Here is a 22,385-nt window from a genome sequence, read left to right on the forward strand (position 1 = left end):
ATCCTAAGCCAGAAAGGCCAATTTCCCATTTCATGAGCTGGATTTGCATTTTTCTGTCAGGCAAGGTCAATCTTTTACAAGTTCAGAAAACATGCTGGGTAGCTCAGTTGTTTTTCTGTAATGCTTGAAGCATGATGGATACTAGTGGAAAGTCATCATTCCCCATCTATTTATCAAGATGTTTCAGTGGTATCTAAAAGGAGAATTGAATTGGAGAGCACTTCAGTTCTCACCAGCTCCATGGGCCTCAGCCTTAAGGGGTACTGCATTCACAATTCAAACAAAGTCTTGTGGATTTCTCAGAAGGATCTAACTGTTAGAGGACCTAGAGTGACCCAAGGGCAAAGTGAGAGCTATACTGGGTGTAGAGGCGCTCCTGGGCCACAACAGTGTGGAGACAAAGAAGGACATGATGCTGTGACTGTGCAGTAGATAATACTCACGGCTCTTTTGTGCCAATGCCTTTCAGCATGACCTCATAGGAGAAAGAATAAATGTATGCTCAATGGAAACAGAGAGCTCAGGTAAAGAAACATGAAGAGTCAGAGCAGACCTCCAGAAGTAAATTAATTCAGATTATGGTTTTTATCAAGTTCTGCTTGGTGTGTAGCATACTCAGAGAGCTGGGAAGGAAGAATTTTGAAGGTTTGATTTCAAGGAACTGTTCAAAATCTGTCCTTCCACTTTTCATCCTCCCACATACAAAACTGGAGCAACAACCACAAAGGACCTCTTCCAGCAAGAACATGTATTTCCATTTGAGTACTTTGATAAATCAGAAGTGGGGCAAGAGGGAATTTCACCAGAACTGCAAGAAGGGCTGGCTTGGAGATATAGCCAAGGGCTTACATGTCTCCTTACCACTAACTGGTGCCGTCATGGCAGGCAGTAACCAGTCTGTTAATCCAGCAGGCACTTCAGAAATGAGTACACAGCTGTTTGAAGTCTAAACTATATTGAGTTAAAAGTTTAATTGGTCCATAATCATGAAGTAAATATGTGCCAGTTGCACTAATTGTGTTTCAACCCTAATCTAAGCAGCAGTCTCCCTACTGGAAAGTGAGGAAAGTGGGAAGAGATGAGCTTGCCCAAGTTTTCCATAGATGTTTCCATAGATGCTTTATTCTGCTCAGTACACCTCCAAGTCCTTCCAGAACACTCTGTTCAGATCCCTGACACCTTCTCTTCCTGGGAGAACTATGTCTCATTTGTCTTAAAACATGACCCGCTGGTCAGGTCTGATCTGCACTTCTTCCAGATAGGAAAGACCTTCTCTATCCTACAAATGCAGGTGGAACATCCTCCCTTCCCAAAGAGCCAGCTGGGATCTGATCCTGCCCTTCATACAAATGCATGCAGATCCCATCCGGTCTCCTCTGTGACATGATCTTTAAACCCTCCAATCCTATCCCTGTGTCCGTTGCCAGAGTGGACCTGCCCTGAGTGCTTGAAGTTTTATGTAGAACTTCTCCCATCCCTGGATCAGGGGTGATTTTCTGCTGATTTCCTATTCAAAATTGCAGGCAAGCCAGAGGCAGGCTCCGAAAAGCCTATGAAAGGCAACTGAATGAATATACTGTTCCTTCCAATTGTGACTCCATCATTTCCTCTCATTACTCTAATAGAAACAAATCTTTCTCATCTCAGCCCTATTACCTCACACAAAGGAAAATGGTATGTAATCCCGTTAGAGCTGGGCTGCTGCTGGACACATTTAAGGTCATTATTCTGGGATGCCAGTCTCCACTGTGTGAGACTGGGAGAAGTGGGAAATGCAATTACTAGGCTATTCAAATCCCTAGAATGAAACCCTGCCGTTAACAGGCAGAAGCCAGCAAGAAAAAGAGCAGTTGCTTTATGAAATTATAGGGTTTGGCTGAATCAGACTCTAATCAGAACCTCAATAAAGGAGCAGGGCTAGCTCCCACTGCCATCCATGGAGTCTCCTCATTCCCCTCAACCTGATCTTTGGCATCCTCAGTGGAAGCCCAACCTTCAAGATAGGTTACGGTCATGAAGCCAGAGGTGTACAAGTCCAGTGGAGACAATAGTGGTCCATGTCCAGGATTTACACTATGCTTTGAAATGGGGAAGTCCTAAGAGTTCAGCAACAGGAATATGCCCGCTACTGCCACCACCTCATACTGTACTTTGGCTCTGAGCTTCATGGGGACAGATTCTGAGATCAAATCTGTTTCCTAATATTCATGGCCTACAGCACCAGTCTTGCTGGTTGCTGGTGCAACCCAGCTAAGCAGCCAGATGTGAAATTCACATTGCTAAAGTCATGGAGCTGTAACCCCCCTACAAGGAATTCACATGCTGGAGGACAAAGGGGGCTAGAATTGCTTGTGGCAGTCAGTGAAGCAGAGCAGAACATACAAATGGGAATAATTGAAACTGCCTCATTGAATTGGCTTCTGTTGAGTGGTTAGACACTGACATGTTCCTAACCGTTCCCATCCAGGTGAAGCCAAGCCATTTTTAGCTTGACGGGCAGCAAAGAAAGCATCTGAAATCTTGCAGGACAAACACTAAGGAAGACCACACCAAAACAACAATGACCATCACAAACTACAAGCAGAGACAAACTTCTGTCCAAGACTGATCCTGACAGCAAACCCCTTACTGTTATGCCTTGTGCTTCCTTCTCCTTCTTTGTCCCACATTTGAGCTGTGTGGCTGCTTTTGCTGGTCTCTCCTGCAGTCAGTCAGTCAGTCACTCTTCTTTCTCCTTTATGCCCCTCTTTATCCTCTACCTTCCCCACTGTGTTACCCTCTTGCTGCTCAAGTTCTCTCAGTCTCCAAAAGGATTTCTGAAAGCAGGACCATTCTTGCACGTCCCAGAAGGAAGTGAAGTGGGCTGAGGCAAGGTTTCTGGTAGAGCAGCTGATCACCACTGGAGTCTCCGAGTCCCTTGAAGAGACGAGAGTCACTTCCCTGTTTATGCTCTTTATTAGTCCCTATTCTCTTTAATCGGCTTAGACTGATGAGCCGAGGCAGCGGTAGGGATCAGCCAGGCTGTTTAATTAAAGGATTGCAGCTCAGCCTTGCAGTTTGGGGGTTTGTGTAAATGAGCTGAAAGTACATTATTTAATCTGCTGCGCAGAGAGGAGTTGGGGCATTAATGAAGCAAACTCTAATTAAAACTAGACTGCTGATGGTTATTAGTGGCATCAGTTCTGACAGGATTTATCTCATTTAGGGAAACGCCTCATCATGGAAGAAGAAAAGAAAGAATAAACCCTAGCTGGTTTATCAAATTCACCACAGCATCACTTGTGACTGACTGTCCATTCAGCGGGGCTCAGGAGAGCTGCACAGGGAGCCCCAGCATCCCAGGCTCTCACATCGGGAGCCCTGATGAGCTTATTTAGGCATGTGCCTCACTCACCCAGGAACTGATTGCCTATTCAGGCTGTCTGACCCACATATTTCAGTCCTGATTGACTTTTGTTCTGCCTTGGGTCAAAGGGGAGCCTGTTCATGATTTGAGCAGGGTGACAGGCTCTGTAAATGATCTGATGAGCCTCTTCCAGCAACATATTGAGCCATTCCAGAGCAGCATAGCTATCGGCTATGGATGTCAGCTCCACAGTGACCCTGTGTTTTTCCCTCTCTGCCACTTTTTTACCCTCCTTGCTGCACTGTGTTTCTAACTTCAGATATGAAGGAAACCCGTAGGTGATGGCAGAACCTGTCACAGGTTTGAATGTATTTTCTGGCCAGCATAATGCTGACCGGTGAGTTTACAAGTCCTGCATGTGCTTGCCTTTCTTCTGCACAGTGTGGGAAGTAGGGATGCTCTTCTCACCTGAGCCAGTGGCATAGGGAGATTGCATACAAAAGCTGCTCTGTTTCAAAAAGCAAAAATCCTGTGTACCTGTTTCTCACCTTCAAACAGCCACGGTGGCTTCAACCGCCTCTGTCTCTATAGGAAGGGGTTCTTTACTGTGAGGGTGGCTAGGTACTGGCACAGGTTGCCTGTAGAAGCTGTGGCTGCCCCATACCTGGCAGTGTTCAAGGCCAGGTTGGACGGGGTTTAGAGCAACCTGGTCTAGTGGAAGGTGTCCCTACCCACAGCAGGGGGCTGGAACTGGGTGAGCTTTAAGGTTCTTTCCAACCCAAACCATTCTATGACTCTACATAGAACACTGTGTCACACACAGATTCAGGACTGCTGTTGGGGTCTCAGGGCACTAGAAATGTAAAGGACAAGAGAAAGCCTTGGGGAAAAACCTAAGTAAAGCAGGGGGCCTGCAGAGTGGTACAAGCTACAAAAGACATAAAAGGGACAGGCATAGATAGGTATGAGAAATCACTTAACTGGAGCCCCAGATGAAAGGGGTCATGATCATTCATCTCCACTCCTGAGTTTCCTGGCTCAGACTCACCTTTGCATGTGTTGTTGCAAGAGTTGTCGTATTACTGAACAACTAAACAACTTGCCAAAGTTGTTAAGTTACTGAAACAATTTGCTTTCTCTTTAATTTACCTGCCAAACCCCAGCTGAGAAATGTGGTGGTTCCCAGCACAAGGAGGGCAGGAAAACTCAGGTTCAAGCTATGGGGAGGGCCTTTGGGAGTCACTGGGAAAAAAGAAAAGCCTGAGAAAAAGAACCCTAGAGCTTAAAACACTGTAGGTGTAACAGCTTAGAACACTGTAGGTGTATCCTTATTGTAGGATAATGCTAGAAACTCAGAGAACTGATCAGACATAAGATGGAGGCTGGACAAGAATGGGGCAGGGTCAAGGATCAGGGTATGATGATAGAACACTATGGCAAAATTGAGCCTGGGTTCAGAGAGAATGGAGCACATAACCAGCACTCTCCCCAGAAATGCAAGGGAGAGGTAGCTGTCCCTACCACAGAAATCTCTGCTGTCTCCTCCTCTTCCTTGCCAGCATCTCCACACCTACCACAAAGGTGCAGCTGCAGATGTCCCACAAGGCTGTCATGCAAACTTTAGCAGTGCTTGAAAGCCCTCAGCACAGATGGCATAGGGCTTCATACATCTTCATACACAAATGGTCAGGAGTGGTCCTGCTTCTTTGCCTTGTCTCCAAGTGTGCCTGAACCCTGTATTTCAGCACACCCATATATACAACGTTCTCTTCGCACTTGTCCAGCACTCACACTTCCCTTGGAAGGAAACAGAAACCACAGCCTGCTCCAGAGAGCAGAACAAACAAGAGAAATATAATTTCTAAAATGCTGTAGCCTCTCTGCTGCAATTCAGTGCCTGATCCATCCATCCAGAGCCCTCCCTAGTAACAAGGCTTCTCATAGAGATGCCAAAGGTCAGATGCAAAAGTCTAGCAGTGTGAGGAGGGAAATCTGTGAAGTGAAACCTGTTTGCTGTTGACAGAAGGGTGATGAGGCCTGAGAAGAAGGAGTAGGTCTGTGAGATGGAGGTGTAAGAAGTAGTGAGAGGAGAAGGAGATGACAAGAAGAGAGGTGCAAGGCCAAGCATGGAAACTATATGGAGTATGTGCATCTCAAGTATTTTTGGAGCTCCTTGGACCCCTTGGCCTCAGCACTGATGTCATTCACGAATGAGGGAGAGCTACAACAACCGCTGGTGGGGCTTCACTGAATACAAGCTGGTGATAGTTAACAGTATCTGTCTGTAACTGTCCCTCACAGGTAAGCTCAGACCATTTCAACACATGTAAAACTGCATGCCCCAGTGTGTGAGACAGAACCCTGAGTTTGTTTGGTGACTTCTGCTGTAGCTTAAAGGTTATGGGTCTATACCAGTGTGTGTCCAGGTACCTTATGTGGGATAACTACTTGGAAGGAGAAGAGTGAAGCATGTATATACTGGTGTTAAAGTGATGCAGAAACGTAAGAGAAGATACAAGTGTGAATGTGGGGTGATTGAAGTAGATGTTTGAAGAGAGGCTGAAAGTATGGGTTTGGAGGTACGTGAGTAGAGGCCAGAGGTGGTTTGTGAGCAATTACACAACAGTATGAACAGTAGTCTCTAGGAGGGAAAAGAGAGGGATGGCAGTGCTGGGGACATGGAACATAAGGGAGGATGGAGGAGGATCGGCGTGATAATATGTGAGTGTTGTCTGGGGCAGGATGATTGTGATGGATGATAAGAAAGTAGGGGATGGAAAAGAAAAGGTCGTGCTGACAGCAATTTCCCACCTTGGTGAGGAGTCTGGAGATGAAGGCTTCTGCTCTGCATCAGCTGCTGGGCAGCAGAACTGGTGTAAAACAGTTTCATTCCTGTAAGAAAAAAACAAACCACAGCAGGTCAGTGTTTGGCTTACTCAGCAGGAAACTCAAGGGGGAATGTCTTTCCCAGGGCTGTTGCAAAGGAACAGGGACTCCGCATGATGCTGAAAGACCTGATTATTACATGAACATTTTGCACTCTGAGGTGGTGGGGAGCAGGAGAGAAGGGGACTGGCAATTCTATTCCCCTACCTTACCTGTGCTGCTGCTGCTGTCAAGCTGTAGAGAACAGGCCAAAATGTGCCCAAATAAAAAGCCTTCCTTCTATCAGTATCTGCCTCATGATCCCATGCATCTAATGAAAAACAGTTTTGCCTATCTCTAACTTCTATTTCTTTTGGGACAGAATATCTCTTTAGATGTGTTTCCTAGACATTGTAATGCAAAAAAAGTTGAGATTTTTTGCTGACAGTGGCTAAATTAACTCCTGAAACCTCTCTAGAGCACAGAAATGGCCTCAGCAAATCAGCACTGGGCATTGCCAGAAATAGTAGAAGAGAGCTGAAAGAACAAGCACAAGTGGGGGGGGGGGGGGCTGAGAAAATGGCAAGTGGAAGAGAAAAGGAAAGCAAAACCCTAAGAAGTAACAAACCTGAGCAAAATGAAAAACGAAAGGCTAAAATGTGTTTATTACATAAAAAAGGCAGCAGTATTTATCCAAAGGAAAAATCCTAGACCAAACTTCAACAAGGCTTAACAAGGCCAAGTGCAAGGTCCTGCACAGGGGCCAGGGCAATCCGAAGCACAAACACAGGCTGGGCAGAGACTGTAGAGCAGCTCTGAGGAGAAGGACTTGGGATGTTGGGTGACAAGAAACTCAACATGACCCAGCAGTGTGCACCTGCAGCCCAGAAACCAACCATGTGCTGGGCTGCATCAAAAGGAGCGTAAGCAGCAGGTCAAGGGAGGTGATCCTGCCCCTCTACTCTGCTCTCATGAGACCCCACCTGCAGTACCGTGTTCAGCTCTGGGGCCCCCAACACAGGAGGGATGTGGACTTGCTGGAGTGAGTCTGGAAGAGGCCACAAAGATGATCCAAGGGCTGGAGCACCGCTCCTGTGAAAACAGGCTGAGAGTTGGGCTTATCTCAGCCTGGAGAAGAGAAGGCTCGGGGAGAACTTACTGTGTCTTCCAGTGCCTAAAGGAGGCTACAAGAAATCTGAGGGACTTTTTACAAGGGCAGGTAGTGACGGAACGTGGTGGAATGACTTTAAACTGACAGAGGGGAGATTTACATCAGATGTTAGGAAAAGGTTCCTAACTGTGAGGGTGGTGAGACACTGGCACAGGTTGCCCAGAGAAGCTGTGGATGCCCCTTCCCCGGCAGGGTTCAAGGCCAGGCTGGATGGGGCTTGGAGCAACCTGGTTTAGTGGAAGGTGTCCCTGCCCATGGCAGAGGGGTTGGAACTGGATGAGCTTTCAGATCCCTTCCAACCCAAACCATTCTGTGATCATAAACTTCCAAAACTGCTCACTAATATTTAGTGACTTGTTCTGTGTCTCTTGCCTGAGAACATTTTTAAGGAGCCTGGTTTTCAGGGCTGTTGGGCACTTGGGCACTTATCACAGCATTGGAACCCAGTAAGAGCTGCTCTGCACCTCTGAAAATGAGATTCAGGGAGGCCCCTGAGGTGTTGTAGGCAGCACAAATCAACAACCAATTCAGAACACACTGACCTTCATCAGTAAAAAGGAGTCACTAGAAAGAGACACAGTGTCAAGGGGGGAAAGTACTAGGAAATGGAAAAGAAAATGAAAGGAGGAGAAGAAAAGCAGGGGAGATAAAGCAGGCTCAGTCCTCGGATGGCATAAAATCACCCTGTCTCCAAGTCAGTGAAAGAAGCACTTAGAGCTCTGTCCTCGGTGCTAATACAGAGACTAAGGGCTCAAATGGGGTCACCTTCTTCTAAAAATATTTTTGCATCTTCTTAGCCCAGACATAAACAGTAAAACCTGACTTGCCATGGGGTCTCAGATTCTTCCAAAGGCCCTGCACACCCCGTATCACTCTGAAATGTGAAGCTTACCACCTTTGTCTGAATCAAAATCTGACAGACATGGCCACAGTTCCTACCTGATGTGCAACCTGCTGGAAAAGAGAGGACAAGTTTGTGCGACATACCAAATCCATCTCCTGTCTTCCATTGTGTAACTACCCAGCTCACATCCCTTCTCTCCTGCCAGCCTGGTTGTTGCTGGTTCTCACTAGGTGGTTTCTAATTTAAACTTCTCCAGTGGCAAGCATTTATCTGACTGGTGTGTCCATAAATCACTTCTGTTGTCTTTTTACTGAAGCAAGTGGTGGGAATCACATTTGAGTCTATGTTAAAGTAGGCTCACACAAATATTCCAGCTCCTACACCATGTCACTCTGCTTCCATCCATCAGGAATTTTCACATAAAATTTTAGTTTTGCATAAACCCACCAACTCATCAAATATAAACTGCCTGGGGAAAACATCTTGGGTTTGACAGAGATTCTTCCAGGTTTTCTTGGCAGGCTGCCTCCATATTTCACGTCTCCAGTGCAGCCATGCCCTCAGAGAGGGGCCATCAGATTTTCCACCCAGGTTTTTGTTCTGCCCAAGTCCAAAAGCAGCAATGCTGGGAGCTGGCTAGCCCAAGAGGTGTGGAGCACTTGTGCCAAGGCAGTCAGCTCTGCAGTCACAGACATCGCCAGCTGCAGTGTGGAAATGCACAAGGCTCTCAGCTGATTCAGCTACAGCTGGCATACACCCTGAGCAGCATGCTTGGTTTCAGGAGTATTCTGGATTGGCATTTCCGACTGAATTTCATCTCTACAGAAACCACTGCAGGTAAAGAGGCTACTTCCAGATAAAGCAACAACATATTTTTAAATCATAGAGTCATAGCAACATTTAGGTTGGAAAGACCTTTAAAATCATTGAGTCCAACCATTAACCCAGCACTGCCAAGTCCACCACTAAACCATGTCCCTAAGCACCACATCTACATGTCTTTTAAATGCCTCCAGTGATGGTGATCCCACCACTTCCCTGCAGAGTCTGTGCCGATGCTTGACAACCTTTTCAGGGAAGAATTATTTCCTAATATCCAATCTAAACCTCCCCGGCACAACTTCAAGCTGCTCCCTCTCATCCTATCACTTGTTACCAGGGAAAAGGGACCAACACCCACCTTGCTACAACCTCCTTTCAGGCAGTTGTAGAGAGCAATAATGTCTCCCCTCAGCTAAACCACCCCAGTTCCCCCAGCCACCCCTCATAAAACTTGTTCTCCAGCCCCTTCACCAACTTCCAAATGGGATCTTCCAATGTACACCCCAGATTTCAGCCATTTCTAATCTCAACTGTAATTCCCTAAATTAGGAGTTCTCTGCTTTTATTCGAACAGCAGATGCACCACTCCAATTCCTAATTACACATGAAGAAAGTGAACAAGAAGGAGGGAAAACATAGGGAAAAAGAGGAAGGAACAAGGACAGAAAAAAAACCCTGAGAAATAGAAGCCTGTACGTAGATAAAATGCCTTGCCAGTTGATTATCACAATAGAAACGCAGAAAAAAACTGAAATGGGCACAGGGAAAGGGAGAGTGGTGTGAAGTTGCAAAACTCTAGGCTCACTCTCACAGATACTCTTCAGAGAACCAGTGTGGTCTGAGTGCTGCAGCTGCACAGTCAGTTCTTGACTCCGGTTCTCATCATTTCTCATGGGCATTTAACACTAAACTTGGGCATTGCTGCACAAGCCAGAGTCCTATTGAACCTCTGAGATCCCAAGATCTGGAGTAGCTGTTATGTACCACTACCAGATGCTGATCAGGCCCACAGCAGAGATCTGCCTCCAGGCCATTTGGGATCCTCGAGTCCCCATCCATGGGCTGTGACTCCCATGGAGAAACCACCAGGGAGGTAGTGAGGAGCAGACACTGCCTCATAGAAGTAAGTACATGAGCTTTAAATGAGCATTCCAAAACTGTGCAGAGAGCTCTTCCCCTGACTGGTGGCAGGGAAGGATATCTTATTACTCCTATTAAATCTGAATTCCCCAAAAGCCCAAGAGCAGTTGGAGCTCTGGGTCTATTTACATTCTTTTACAGCTTGCTTCTCTTTCTCTTTTATGCTGCCCAAGCATACAAAAACAAGGACTGGGTTCCACCTTGGAGACTACGCTTATTAATTTTCCTCTTTCTTTCCATCTCTTGATCCTGCACATATCTGATCTCTTGCAAATCCATGCCCTTGCCTTTGCAGCGTGGGATGCATAACCCAGACAGAGGCTGGGAAAGGTTTAACTTGCTATGGAAGAGGTGGTCCTGGTCCCATCCCGAAGAGGCTGTAATTATACCTGGGCAAAGGACGTCTCATCTGGGTGCAAAAGGCAAGTGTCCTAGGGGCTTACTATCACCTGGAAAGCAGGTGTCTTATTAACTCTGTGAAGTCTTCAGGTAAGATGTTATTTTTGTTGCTGTGATTCAAAAGGGCCTGGCAGGATTTTGATGACTACCTCGATTTCATTCCCCTGTGGTGCTGTCAACCTTTGCAGCTTTAGAGTCTTGAGATATTTATTATCTGTCTGAAGTCAGTGTAAGACTTTTGATGGTGGGTTTATTTTTTGCCTTTCTTTGCTTTCTTTTTATTCTGTTTTTACACATATCTTACTTTGTAAGTCAGTAAGGCTACATAAACTTTGAATGTGCAGCCTCTGAGGAGTTAGACACCAGAAAGCATAAGGCTTGTTTTGCCTTTGAAAAACAGGGAGGAAAGCAACATGTCTTGAATCCAGTGACAGTTGATGCAGACTCATTACTCAGGGGTGCTTATCTGTAATTGTTTTTTCTTTTTCAATACTTCAGGTAGATGGCAATGGTCTGCCAATGAAAATGGTAGGTTCTGGGCTCTCTCTTTTGGCTTTCTGTCTCTTCCTTTATGTCCTCTACCTTGCCTTCCTCAGACTTGCAAGCCATTGCAGGCACTGCAACTAAACAAACACTGTTGTGGGCAGACCAGGGAGGTGATTGTGAAGAAAGCTGATTTCCCCTGTCTGTCAGGATACTGTTGAATTGTGTGTTTCCAATTTATTGCTTTAAAAACATACAAACTATGTTTAGCACTGCACCCTGCTGAAAGCTTGGAAGGGAAAAGCCACCAAGAAGAAAGGGTGAGTGAAGAGGAGTTGTGTGGTGCAAAAGAGAAGGCTAAAAGAGAGGAGGAGGCATGCTGAAAGGCCTGTTGAGGTAAGTGTTGCCAGAGTTGTGTATGGAGGAGCAGCAGAAGACAAGGACAAGCTTGGATGCAAAAGGAGGACTGGGAACAGCCTGAGCCTGTCAGTGCCTTGCTCCGTCTAGCTGAGACGCGTGTTCTGGAGGCAAGGATTTGACAGTCCAGACCTATCTCAAATACAGAGAAAGCTATGCTTGGCCCAGTAGTAACCCACGCTGTCAACTGAAACATTAGCCCCCTCTCCTCTGAGAGAAAACAACTGACTGAATATTATTCAGTTGTCTTTAACATTGCTCCTGACAAGAGGCATCCTCCAGCCAGCCACTTGCAGCCTCAGAGGGAGTATCTGTGAATGAACTGTCCAGCCACAGCAATTCCGGCTCTGTGATGAACTTTAGAGAGGACTGTGCCAAGCCTTCTGGCTAGCACAAGCTGTCTAGTCAGCTCAGGAGGTAGCTCTACCTTTCTGGCTTCTTAGGAAGTTGGACTATGCTGTAAAGGGGTCTTCTGACTCATGCTGCTTTGGTCTTTAAGCTATGGATCCCAAACAGCCAAAGCTCTTCCTCTTAAAAACTGCTGTTGTAGAGGGTACAAGAGTTAAGCTCCAAAAAATTTGAAGTCTCTGTAGCTACCCAGATTGCACATCACAGGGCCAAGGAACACACACTGTCCCACAATTGCCTTTAATGCTCTGTCTTCCCTTTGGACAAGTCGCATTTCCCTTTGGGCTCTATGTTCATTCAGTGCTGTTGCTCATCAGTGCCCACTAGTTTAGCACTGGAGATAGCCGCCTTGAAATACAGATGCCTGTCTGCTGAGAGCTGAACTATGCCACACAAGTCTAACCCCTTTTTCTTCTTTTCCTGCCCCCTACAGAAGCGAACCCCAAACCCAGACAGAATATGGAAAACAGTGGTGCTCCCTGCTCTCCATCAGTCACCTTTAATTAAACAAATATCCAGTGTGGCCTGCTCCCAGAGATAAAGAGCAGCTCTGTATTTTTCTGCATGAATGATTTTAGACTACAAGAAATACTAAAAGAAGACAGAATGAAAATTGCTCTCACTATGAGCATATAGAGCATGCTTCTCTCTAATATGCTGCATCACCCCTGCATCCCAGTGTGACTGCTGCCCTGGTCAGTTATGTAGGATATCTGGCATGGCCCCTACTGAAAGAACAATGAAGATCACTAGGTTCTCCAACAGCCAGTACTAGCTTAGTACTCCCCCTGGTTCTTCACTCCAAAATACCCTCACTAAAACTTTCTAACTGTCTTCATTACTCCTCTTGATTGTAAGTAATTAGACTGCTGTTTTGGAAGTAGTTGAGTATGAGCAGAGTTTATGTTGTGGGGAAACCATCCATAAATTCAATTTCTGGAATTTAAGTTCTTTAACTCCTTGTAAGCTTGAAGGCCTTCTCATTGTTACGGTATACAGTGGATGGCAAGAATTTTACAAGATTCGGAGAGTAACCGGACACTTTAAATATTATCCTATGAAAATACTTAATGCAGATCCTTCCCAAAGCTAATGTTACAGGACTCTAATTTTTCAGCATTATAGAGCGGCTCTTATGGGTGTCCCATGGCTATCTACTGTGACCCTTTGTGCTCTTTCCTCTTGAACATCTGATGTTGGCTATCTCTGAAAAAGAGCTACACAAACCAGATTCGCAAATCTGACTGTCTGAGAAATCCTGTGTTAAAGGACAAGAGGCTTAGTAGTCAAGATACTGAAGTGTAGGAGTGCAACAGAACTGAAAATGTCATTTTATTTTACATTCCCAGCAGCTATAACAATCGCTACCTGAGTGTCCCTGGGATGCATTTTAGGAACGTACTGATTCGGTAATCTTTCCTAAATAGTCAAAGACTTCTGTATTCAGTCAAAAAACGTCCCAGTATTAATCCCCAAAGAGGAGAATAAGACTGAAACAGTTTGGAGTCAGATTTGTATGATAGATTGCTGAGGACAAAAGTAGGAGGAAAAAATTGAGCAAAAGATGATAGGAGGATGATTTGAAATTTGTCTGTGTTGACCCTGCAAGCTCTTATCAACACCTCTAGGCTACTTTGGTTTTATTTCCCTTCCATAACTTCTTTGCCCCTACCTCTTCCTATACTCCACATCTGTCAGTTTTATGGCTACAGATTTACTTTGCTCTTGAAGTCATCACTGCCTCAACTCCTTCATCAAACACATCCTCTCAAATGGCAGTGACTATGCCACTGTAGTCTATACAGAACCACTTCATATCTATTCCACATACTTATCCTTGACTCTCTGGTCTGTTGCCTACAGGGCCTGCCAAAAAATGAAAAATCAAGTATGTATTATAGTCTGAAACTTGGCCTGCCTTGAACACCTTATGAGCACTGGAGTGAGTATCTTCTTCCATGACGTTTCTCTACAAATGTGATGATCAAAAGATCAGAGCTCATCCTCTGAAACCTACTTAGCACCTGCTTAATCATATTGTTTCTTGGTGCAAATTCATTTTAAGACATGCATCATTTGTACAGCATTACTATAATCTTTACTATAATCTGTTTTTCTAGTGCTAGGAGATTGGATGAAGACAGGATTCCCACTGACAGGGTATTTCACCAGAATATATTGGTTTTAGAGACCCTATAAAATATCTTAAAACAAATGCACCTCAGTAGTATAAAATACCATATGCATACACTACTGTTTGGAAAGTGAAAATTCAATGTGACATGCTGACGCAAATGTGTGTCTTTGAGCTATTGTGGGTTCTTCAGAACAGCACAGCCTGGAAGGATAAGCACAAGGCACCATGCTGGGGAAATGGAATTTCCTGTGTTGGAGGAAGAAGATCTGAGCCAATGCTGCTGTGATCTGATCTTTTTTTGGTTAACTAGTTGGGTGACTATAACAGATATGTCAAATATGCCATTCATTTATCACCATCTGCTTGTAGGGATGGAGATGATAATGCCGTATCTTCCTGAACAGTTGGCTTCCCAACTTACTGTAGTCCACATTTACGGCAAGTATTTCTCCTGTACATCCTCACTCTTCACTTGAAGATGTCCCCTTCTCTTGGGGAAAAATGTGGTCATGACTGGTAGATGAGTGCATAGATTTTGAAAAAGATTTGGGGTGTTCTGTGCCAACTTCAGTGCAAAGAAAATCAACCGTGTACAAATGTCTGTGGATGCGTACTAAAGTGGGTCTGAGTGTGAAGGAATAATGTGAGCTGGCATCCACGGACTTATGGACAGAGTCAGCAACGTGTCTGGGGGATAGCAAAAATGAGCTGTGGCCTCATGTTCTGGCTCAGTGGGGTCTGTTCCTCTGCCATAGACCTAGATACGCTCTTTTCTTTTGTTGCTAACAGGCTACTTGACAGAAATTTCCTTACCTGAGGATCTAGGTTCCAGACATCGCTCGCAAGAGTGAGAAAGATCAGAAAGACGTCACCTGTGTGTTCGCTATATTCAGTGAAAATTGCTGCTGACAAGTCCATTTTGTTACCCAGAAACACTTGAAGGGAATCTAATGCATTTGTTACACCTGCAAGGAGCCGTTGGGCTAACAGCCAGATTTCCTCTATGTGCTAGAAATGGGTAAGAACAGAAAAAGGAACGGAATATGCTCCAGAAATCACCTAGAGGGGGAAACTCCATTCTGACTTCTGGGTCCAGTCTGCCAGATAATCTTGTGACAGCCAGAAGCAAAGGCTGCGGCCAGCTTTTTGACTGACTTCCAGCACTTCTCATGCTAGGAGGTGCATCACTCTTTGTGCAGGTTTGTGGCTTTTGGTGCTTCAGCTGCAGTGGGATGATGTAACTTACTTAAGGTGAACTAAAGATGATACATTCATTCTCAGTTATCTGTGGACTAACTTTATTATAACCAGAGTCAGTCTCGGTGACAGAAATTGTCCACAGGAGGAAACTAAAGATCAAGTATCTACTGCACAAAGAAAATCTGATCCTTAAAGCAGTAAATATAAAAAATGTATTGCATATACATGCAGTGCCTTAATAGAAGGCAGCAACTTGAAGAGATTTGGGAATAATACTCAGCTTGGATGGAGCAAAAGATTCAGATTTGGGACACATGAATGGCCTGAGAGGAGTGAGCACTGCTGAAAGCTCTCTGTAGAGGAATACTTGTATCTCTGATGCAGCTATGTTGGTGTCTCTCATAGAATTACTAGTTGAGGAAATACTCTTTGGGTTTATGGGGATGCTTCTCATACTCTCCTATTTGCCCAGCAGAAGAGATTCACTCCAAAGCTTCTCCTATAGCTATCAATTTCTTTCCTGAGGCACAACAGGAACAGGACGAGGCAAATGACTGTACTTGCTAAGTAGTTCCCAGGAGAAACTTCCTGGGTGGAAGAGAGTTTGTCATCAGCTGCTAGAGGGGTTGGGGGGGGCTCCCTTTCCTGAAATGCCTTTGAATCCCATGTCAATGGGGAGTCCATTCACTCCATTTAAATTGGATTTCTCTCTTCCAGAGGAACATCAGCCACACATGGCTGTCTGCTAACTGGATTGGTGCTTTGTAAGCACTAAGAGGAAGAAGGCAAAGTGGCCATGATAGGAGGAAATACCGTAGGTTGGGGTATGCAATAGCCCAGTGTGCACCATCAATGTTGTTTAGATCCTCTGTCAATGGTGGAAACAGCTGATGACTTATTGTGATAGACAAGTCACAACATCATTTGCTCTGATTTGTTAACAGGGTAAACAGTGTTACTTAGGAAAACCAGCTACTGTACAAAAGAGCAACCTGATATTGTAAGTGTATGTGCACAGCCGATCATGTGGAGGGGATCCTCTACTGACACACGCAACACTCACTGTGAGTGAGCAGAGGTTTAATAAGTTGCAGGCAAAACTGTACTTCAGATATCACAAATAGGAAGCTGCTATATAAATCTGAAGCATGTGTGAGGGGGAGTTTGTGTAAGTTCCTGAAATCATTTAAATTAAATAATTACCATAAACAGAAGTTGGATCTATTAATTTCTTAATGGAAAGATGGTGTATTAATATAAAACTACTTTTCCAAGACAATATATGACCTTTTCCAAGACAGCATCCCTCATTTCTGACTATCTCCAATATCATAATTTCTTTCAAAGGTTTTATATGTAATGGAATAATTACATGTCTGCAAATGCATACTGAGAGCAACCTCCTGTAGCTTTGAGACATCTTTTCATACCTCTTCTGTTTCGTACTATACAAAAGCCCTTTTTTCTTTGCTCAAATAACATAACTACATAAAATGAAAATAGCTGGCAAAAGTTCACTTTAATTACACTCAGAAGCATTCTCCAAATCCCCTCCAGTTCTTCATATAATAATTATAGTTTGTCATCCTAATACCAATGAGTATGTGGTCCTCCTAAAGGGATCCAGAGCTAGCACTCTGCCTGAATGCTCTGCTAGCAGAACAAACACCTTTTTTATTTCTCTCCTATTTTGAGCCAATATGTATGAACACCATAAAAAAGCTAAGGCTTGTGTTAGTGGAACTGGCAACCTCAACTACATAATTACTGGGACTGCGAGATATAAACGGAATTTAGGTCTCCTCCTCAGTAAGAATAAATTATTTTTACTTTATGAATAAGTGCCAGAATTGGACTCAGTAAAAGGATTTTTGTTATGACTGAGTATTAGATCTGGTTTTAATCAGGCTTAGATTTCTTACTGGCTTCTCACTCATGTGGCTTGTGTTTAACCCCTTAGTACAGGAAGAAAGCCCTGGAATTTTCCAGAGGCTAAAATCAAACTGTCCCTCAGCACTGGAGACTGACACAAAGCTATATGAAGGAGTGCTCTTCAATAATGCAGAATCCCATCAACATGCAAATTAGCTGCATGCACAGAAATTGCTCATCACTGAGCTCTTCATGCACCTTAGCAGCACTGTCTTCTGTAGACCTGCTCCTGCATGGAAATGCATGACCAGATTTGCTGCTTGTACCACTGCACTTCTGTGCCCTTGCAGACAGCTCTGTATTCAAGGCTGGATACCAGAGCAATATGACAGTGAGTTTCACCAGCCATTAAAGACAAACTTAAAAGCTTGTTACTACCACACTGGGCTGGTGTACTAAATCTCAGTAGTGGTTTTATTCTGCACGTACTCACCCAAGATTATCAAGATTGTTCTGTGGGGTATAGTTCTGCTGTCGAGCACTGAGCTGCTCAGAATCTACTCTGTTGAGGCTTGACACAAAACAGTGTAACAGAAGGAATGCAGTTGAATGTAGTAAGAAAAATCATGGCTTTGTTTGGCTTGGCTTGGCTTGCAGAAGGCTGCTTCAGGCCCTTGGTTTAGGGCCTTGGCTATGGAAACCCAGTTATCTCGAGCTGTTGCATCAATGGCACCTACAATTGGAAGTGGAAGTCCTAACTGGGAAGGGGAACAAAGAGAATTAGGAATGCAGAATAGAATATAGGCTGCCTATTGGCTGCACAAGACTAAATTTTCCTGTTCTCAGATGCTTCAGAACTGAGCTGCTCCTGCTGTGGGAAGGGAAAGAGCAGAGGAAAAGGCCAGGACCATTTGCAGAGCTGACTCGAATGCCTCACATGACAGATAGGAATAGTCACCATTGTCTCAGGGGAAATTTAATTTCCCCATTTCCCTTCCACACACCCACATGCGCTTCCACAACAGCCCTGGCACATGGGAAGTAGGCAGTGTTCAAGACTGCTTGTGGACACAACGGATGGTTGACACCAAGAGCAGCTGAATTTACATATGCAATTGCCCTGGAAGACAAGTATCATTTGGCACTGATGCAAGTGGGAAGAGGATGCAACTTGTATGCACGGCACTTTACCAACACAGATGCTTGGTTTGGGGTTAAGAGGAGATTTCACAGTTTCTTGAGGCTTTTATAAGCTCCTGACTTTGCTAAGGCAGCAGAAGAGCAGGTGGAATTAATGAGGTATCCTAAGATTTGGAAAAGCTACAGAAGTTGTTTCCTTCCTCCATCTTAACTGCTCAATAATTCCTGGGATTTAAAACCGGTAGGACATGCACTGCGCTGTCAAGTCAACTTAACAAGATGATGACAGTTTAAATTAGTCTTAGTGCCAGGAGCTGGATTATTTTATACTCCTTGTCTGGTGTGGCAGCAGTGGGAAAAAAATCACCACAAAAATAGAGAAGACATCACTTCTTAATCTGATGCCTTGCATACATCAATTGTTCATCCATGCCCTATCTCAGAACTGAGATACAAATGTCATCTTACACTCATATGCCTGGCCAAAAGAGCAGCACTTCAGTCGGTGATGACTGTAGGAACCTATATAGCGTGCATCTGCCACCAAATGTACAGGTCATCTCAAATTAATGTACTGCTTATATCTGCCTGTACTACTGGATCTCTCTGTGGTGCCTTACTGCAGCTTCTGCTTTGTGGGGAGTCTTAACGTGCTGAAGCATCTGACTTACAAATCCATTAATGTTCTCTACTTAACAAAGCTTTGAACTTCCCACTATGTGCTGGGGTTCTTGGTTTCATTTATCTGGGGGAAAATAAATAAATAAAGAAAGAAAGAAAGAAATAATTTGTATATACCCATATAAAATACATATTTTTTTACGTGTATATATACATATATATAAAAGGTGTGGTTCTGGAAATATAAACATATTTTCCTCTACTACAGAACCTGATTTCTGCAGAGGTATTTCAGGGAAGTTGCAAAAACAGTTACCAGGTATCAGAGTGAAGAGCTGAGTGACTGATGATGTTTCTGCTCCTGAGACAAGACAGCTGATGCAGACCTTCTGAACCTTGTGGTACTTACAATTGGACAATCCTCTAACAACTGAGATATAACAAGTTTGCCTCAATACCCTCGTGCCAAAAGGGCTGTAGGACCTGACACTGTGTGCTAAGCATAAGCGGGAAGTGCTAGCTGTGCTTTCACACTTTAGCTGTGAAGCTACATCAGTGACAGTTCCAGACCCTAGATGCTGGGATGTGACAATACTTCCCATCTTGGGAAGAGGCGATAGCAGTGGCAGTATGTGCATCTGTGGTTACTTTAGCGCTAGAAGCTGTTGAAATCTCAATTCTTGTGATGAACAGATTCTGCCTAGACTCTAGTTTAGCCTTGGGAGCTGTGTGATGGGGGAAACTCTACTTTTGGCAGCTGCTGTTCTGTATAAAATATAGTATAGCGCATGAATAGATCCGAGAGCTGCAGAAAAGGTGTTGGGAAGAGACACTGGAGCCTCTCACAGGGAAAACAACCTAATAAAAAAAAAAGATTTTAATCGAACAAGTGACAAACAGTGAGAAGCACACAGGCAGAACTCTGGATTAGAAAGAACAGCCGTCTTCCTTTCTGTTCTCTAAGCACAAGTATGAATAGGTAACAGCAAATATCACACTCGTAGGCTAGCAGGTTCAGCCTTGCTTGCAGCTGGAGCACAGCCCCCTGCATCCAGGGAGTACCTACACATAATAGTTGGTCTCAGGGTAACTCCAGAACAAGCGAATTGTGACAGAGATACATTAGTCACTGGATTTCTTTCATGGTGATGAAGCAGACCTCACCCAATGTGCATGGAGACTAAATACTTTTCCTCCTGTGCTAGGAGGGGTACTCTGTCTCAAGGTTTTCTACTTCCATGTGGTTTACACGCTGCTCCACCCCAGTCCTACCCTACAGGGAGATAAGATTCTTCATACCTTGTGCCTTGATTCTGTATTCCAAGAATTCCTGTCTTCCCATGGCTGCTACTTCCTCTTCTAAAGGATTAGTACCTGATTCCCTACACAGTTAGCAGAGACCAGCATGCTCACGCAGCAGAAAAATGTATGAAGAAGCAGGAATACCATCCTGGGCTCTTCCTTGTGTGACCTTGAGAAAGGCAGAATTTGAGTTGCAGCTGCAGACCACTATTGAGACTCTACCAGCTGAAACCTCCAAGGTCATTTTGGACCTGGGATCTGGGACCATCCGTAAAGTGAAACTCTTGCTATAGAGTCAGCAGTCACCTGATTAAAAAACAAGAAAATCAAAAGTGATTCATAGTGGAAGGTAAGTAATACTGAATAATGTCCATCCTCGCAGCAAACTGACAGAACACCTAAATGGGGTGAGAAAAGGACATCCTCTTTATTTTTGAGATAAAAGTTCTTCTGCCTTGCTTACAAAACCAACAAGTAAATAACACTGAGAGGCAAATCTACCTTTTATACACTTGCCTTCTATTTTAACTAGAAAGGCATCTTTTCAGGACTTTCCTTATCCCTGCCTCCTCTCTGGTCATGGTTACTTCAATACAATGGCCAACATCATATCTGGACTAGATGAAAACAGCTGTATTGATAGCTCCATGTTTCTCAGCTGACTTCGCCATCAAACAGCAGATCTCATAGCTCAGTCTACACTTGATTCTCATTGTATATATTCCCCTTCTCACTGTACCTCTCCCAACAGTTGTTTATCAATGAATGTTAATTGCTTTCACCACCACTCTAGCCAGTGCTCATTCAAGCCATATACACTCACACTTCACTGATGTGTTTATTTCTCCTTCTACCCACCATATTTTCAAATTAAGCTTGATGCTAACAGATTAATCTCTCTGGTCTGTGTGGCAGCAGTTGCACTGGTCCTTACTGGGATCTGAAATGTCATAAACAACAGAGAATTTGGCAGGAGGAAAAGAACAGTGGTCACTACAGTCTATGTGGTGGGGTACTCTGATAGGCAGTTTCTATCAGGAGGAAATTTGATTTTGCAGGAAAGAATGCATCATGTGATATTTACAAAATGACCAAAGAGATGTCACTAAAAGTACTGGTGCGTGCCTGTCTGTGGTAGAAAGAAGCAGTACATTGTAGTCCTGAGGTACAGGCATTTTGTATAAGGGTGAATACTAAAATAAAAAGGTTAAGTCAATTCTTGCAAGTCAGAAGTTGCTCTCATTAATAGCGTTTTTCAACTCAGCTGCCGTGAAATTCCCTCTGCTGGTACCAGGCTCCTTCCTTTAAGGAAGCACGGCAGAGCTTGGAGGCTGGGGAGGCAAGTACATAAGATTTACGTTTGTCTCCTTAAGGAAGGGCAGATTCTAAAGCCTTTTCCCTTCCCCTTGCAAAATGATCCTCTTTTTAACTATGGTATCAACTGCTTTGCTACTTCACTACATGGCTCTCAATAAAGGGCAATGCCATACTTGGCTGTGTTTTATTTATTCTGTTTGTGTTTTACTTCATAATTGAAAATGCATCTTCCAAACTGCCAAGCTCAGGGTAATTGATGCCACTGTGAATTCAAGGGCATTTGCTTTGGTGTTGCACCTTTGTGCAGAACAATTGAATTCTTCCACCCCTTTAGGCTTGTTGAAGACCACCATCTCCTTTTTCCAAAGTAAATTAACAGAATAACTGGAATACATAAGACATATCAGACCCTGTTTCTATGTCCTCAGTTACTAGGCACTGTAATTCCTGTATCTCTAGGAATAACCACTGCCTTAACAATTTTATTCTTGTGATCTACTTGTCTCTGCACTATATGGTACTGAGAGAATGAAGATCATAGTGTCAGAGTTTTGACCCAGCACAGACAAGCCTCACTGGAATAGTATGTTTTGTGTTCCAGAGAGGATGTTAATTTGGAACCTGCAAGGTCTTAGAATAGCAATAATTTTTCTTTTCTTGCCAAAGTAATGCTCTTTAAATAACTTAAGTGGAAGAGACTCTTTCTTTTCAGGGCTGGATTCTATTCCCACATTCACTTCCAAACAGTGACAGAATCTTAGTTGGATGGAGACAGAATTTCCCATCTTGAAGAACAGGTTGCATTACAGATTGGAGTCTCATGGTTAGGCTGCACTTGGAATGGACCATGTTTTTCTAGCATTTATTGAGATTTCATAGTGATTACTGTCATAGGACATCT

The 22,385-nt window shown here is 44.1% G+C and overlaps 1 protein-coding gene across 5 annotated transcripts in view; it reads right to left on the minus strand.

Moving 5' to 3' along the window:
* IQSEC3 (IQ motif and Sec7 domain ArfGEF 3) overlaps positions 1 to 22,385 on the minus strand; it is a 103,481-nt gene that overhangs the window by 52,802 nt on the left and 28,294 nt on the right. For all 5 annotated transcript variants that reach the window (XR_009741775.1, XM_061444799.1, XM_061444802.1 and 2 more), the window contains exon 2: positions 6,158 to 6,238. Coding sequence is in view for 4 of the 5 variants with exons in the window: in XM_061444799.1 (XP_061300783.1) it covers positions 6,158 to 6,238 (81 nt within the window). In the remaining variant the exon portion in view is untranslated. The remainder of the gene's footprint in view (positions 1 to 6,157; positions 6,239 to 22,385) is intronic.

This window comes from Pezoporus flaviventris, unplaced genomic scaffold, assembly GCF_033815535.1.
Source record: "Pezoporus flaviventris isolate CSIRO_AGI_PZ_B2104156 unplaced genomic scaffold, CSIRO_AGI_Pfla_v1 ptg000002l, whole genome shotgun sequence".
In the NCBI taxonomy this organism is placed as follows: domain Eukaryota; kingdom Metazoa; phylum Chordata; class Aves; order Psittaciformes; family Psittacidae; genus Pezoporus; species Pezoporus flaviventris.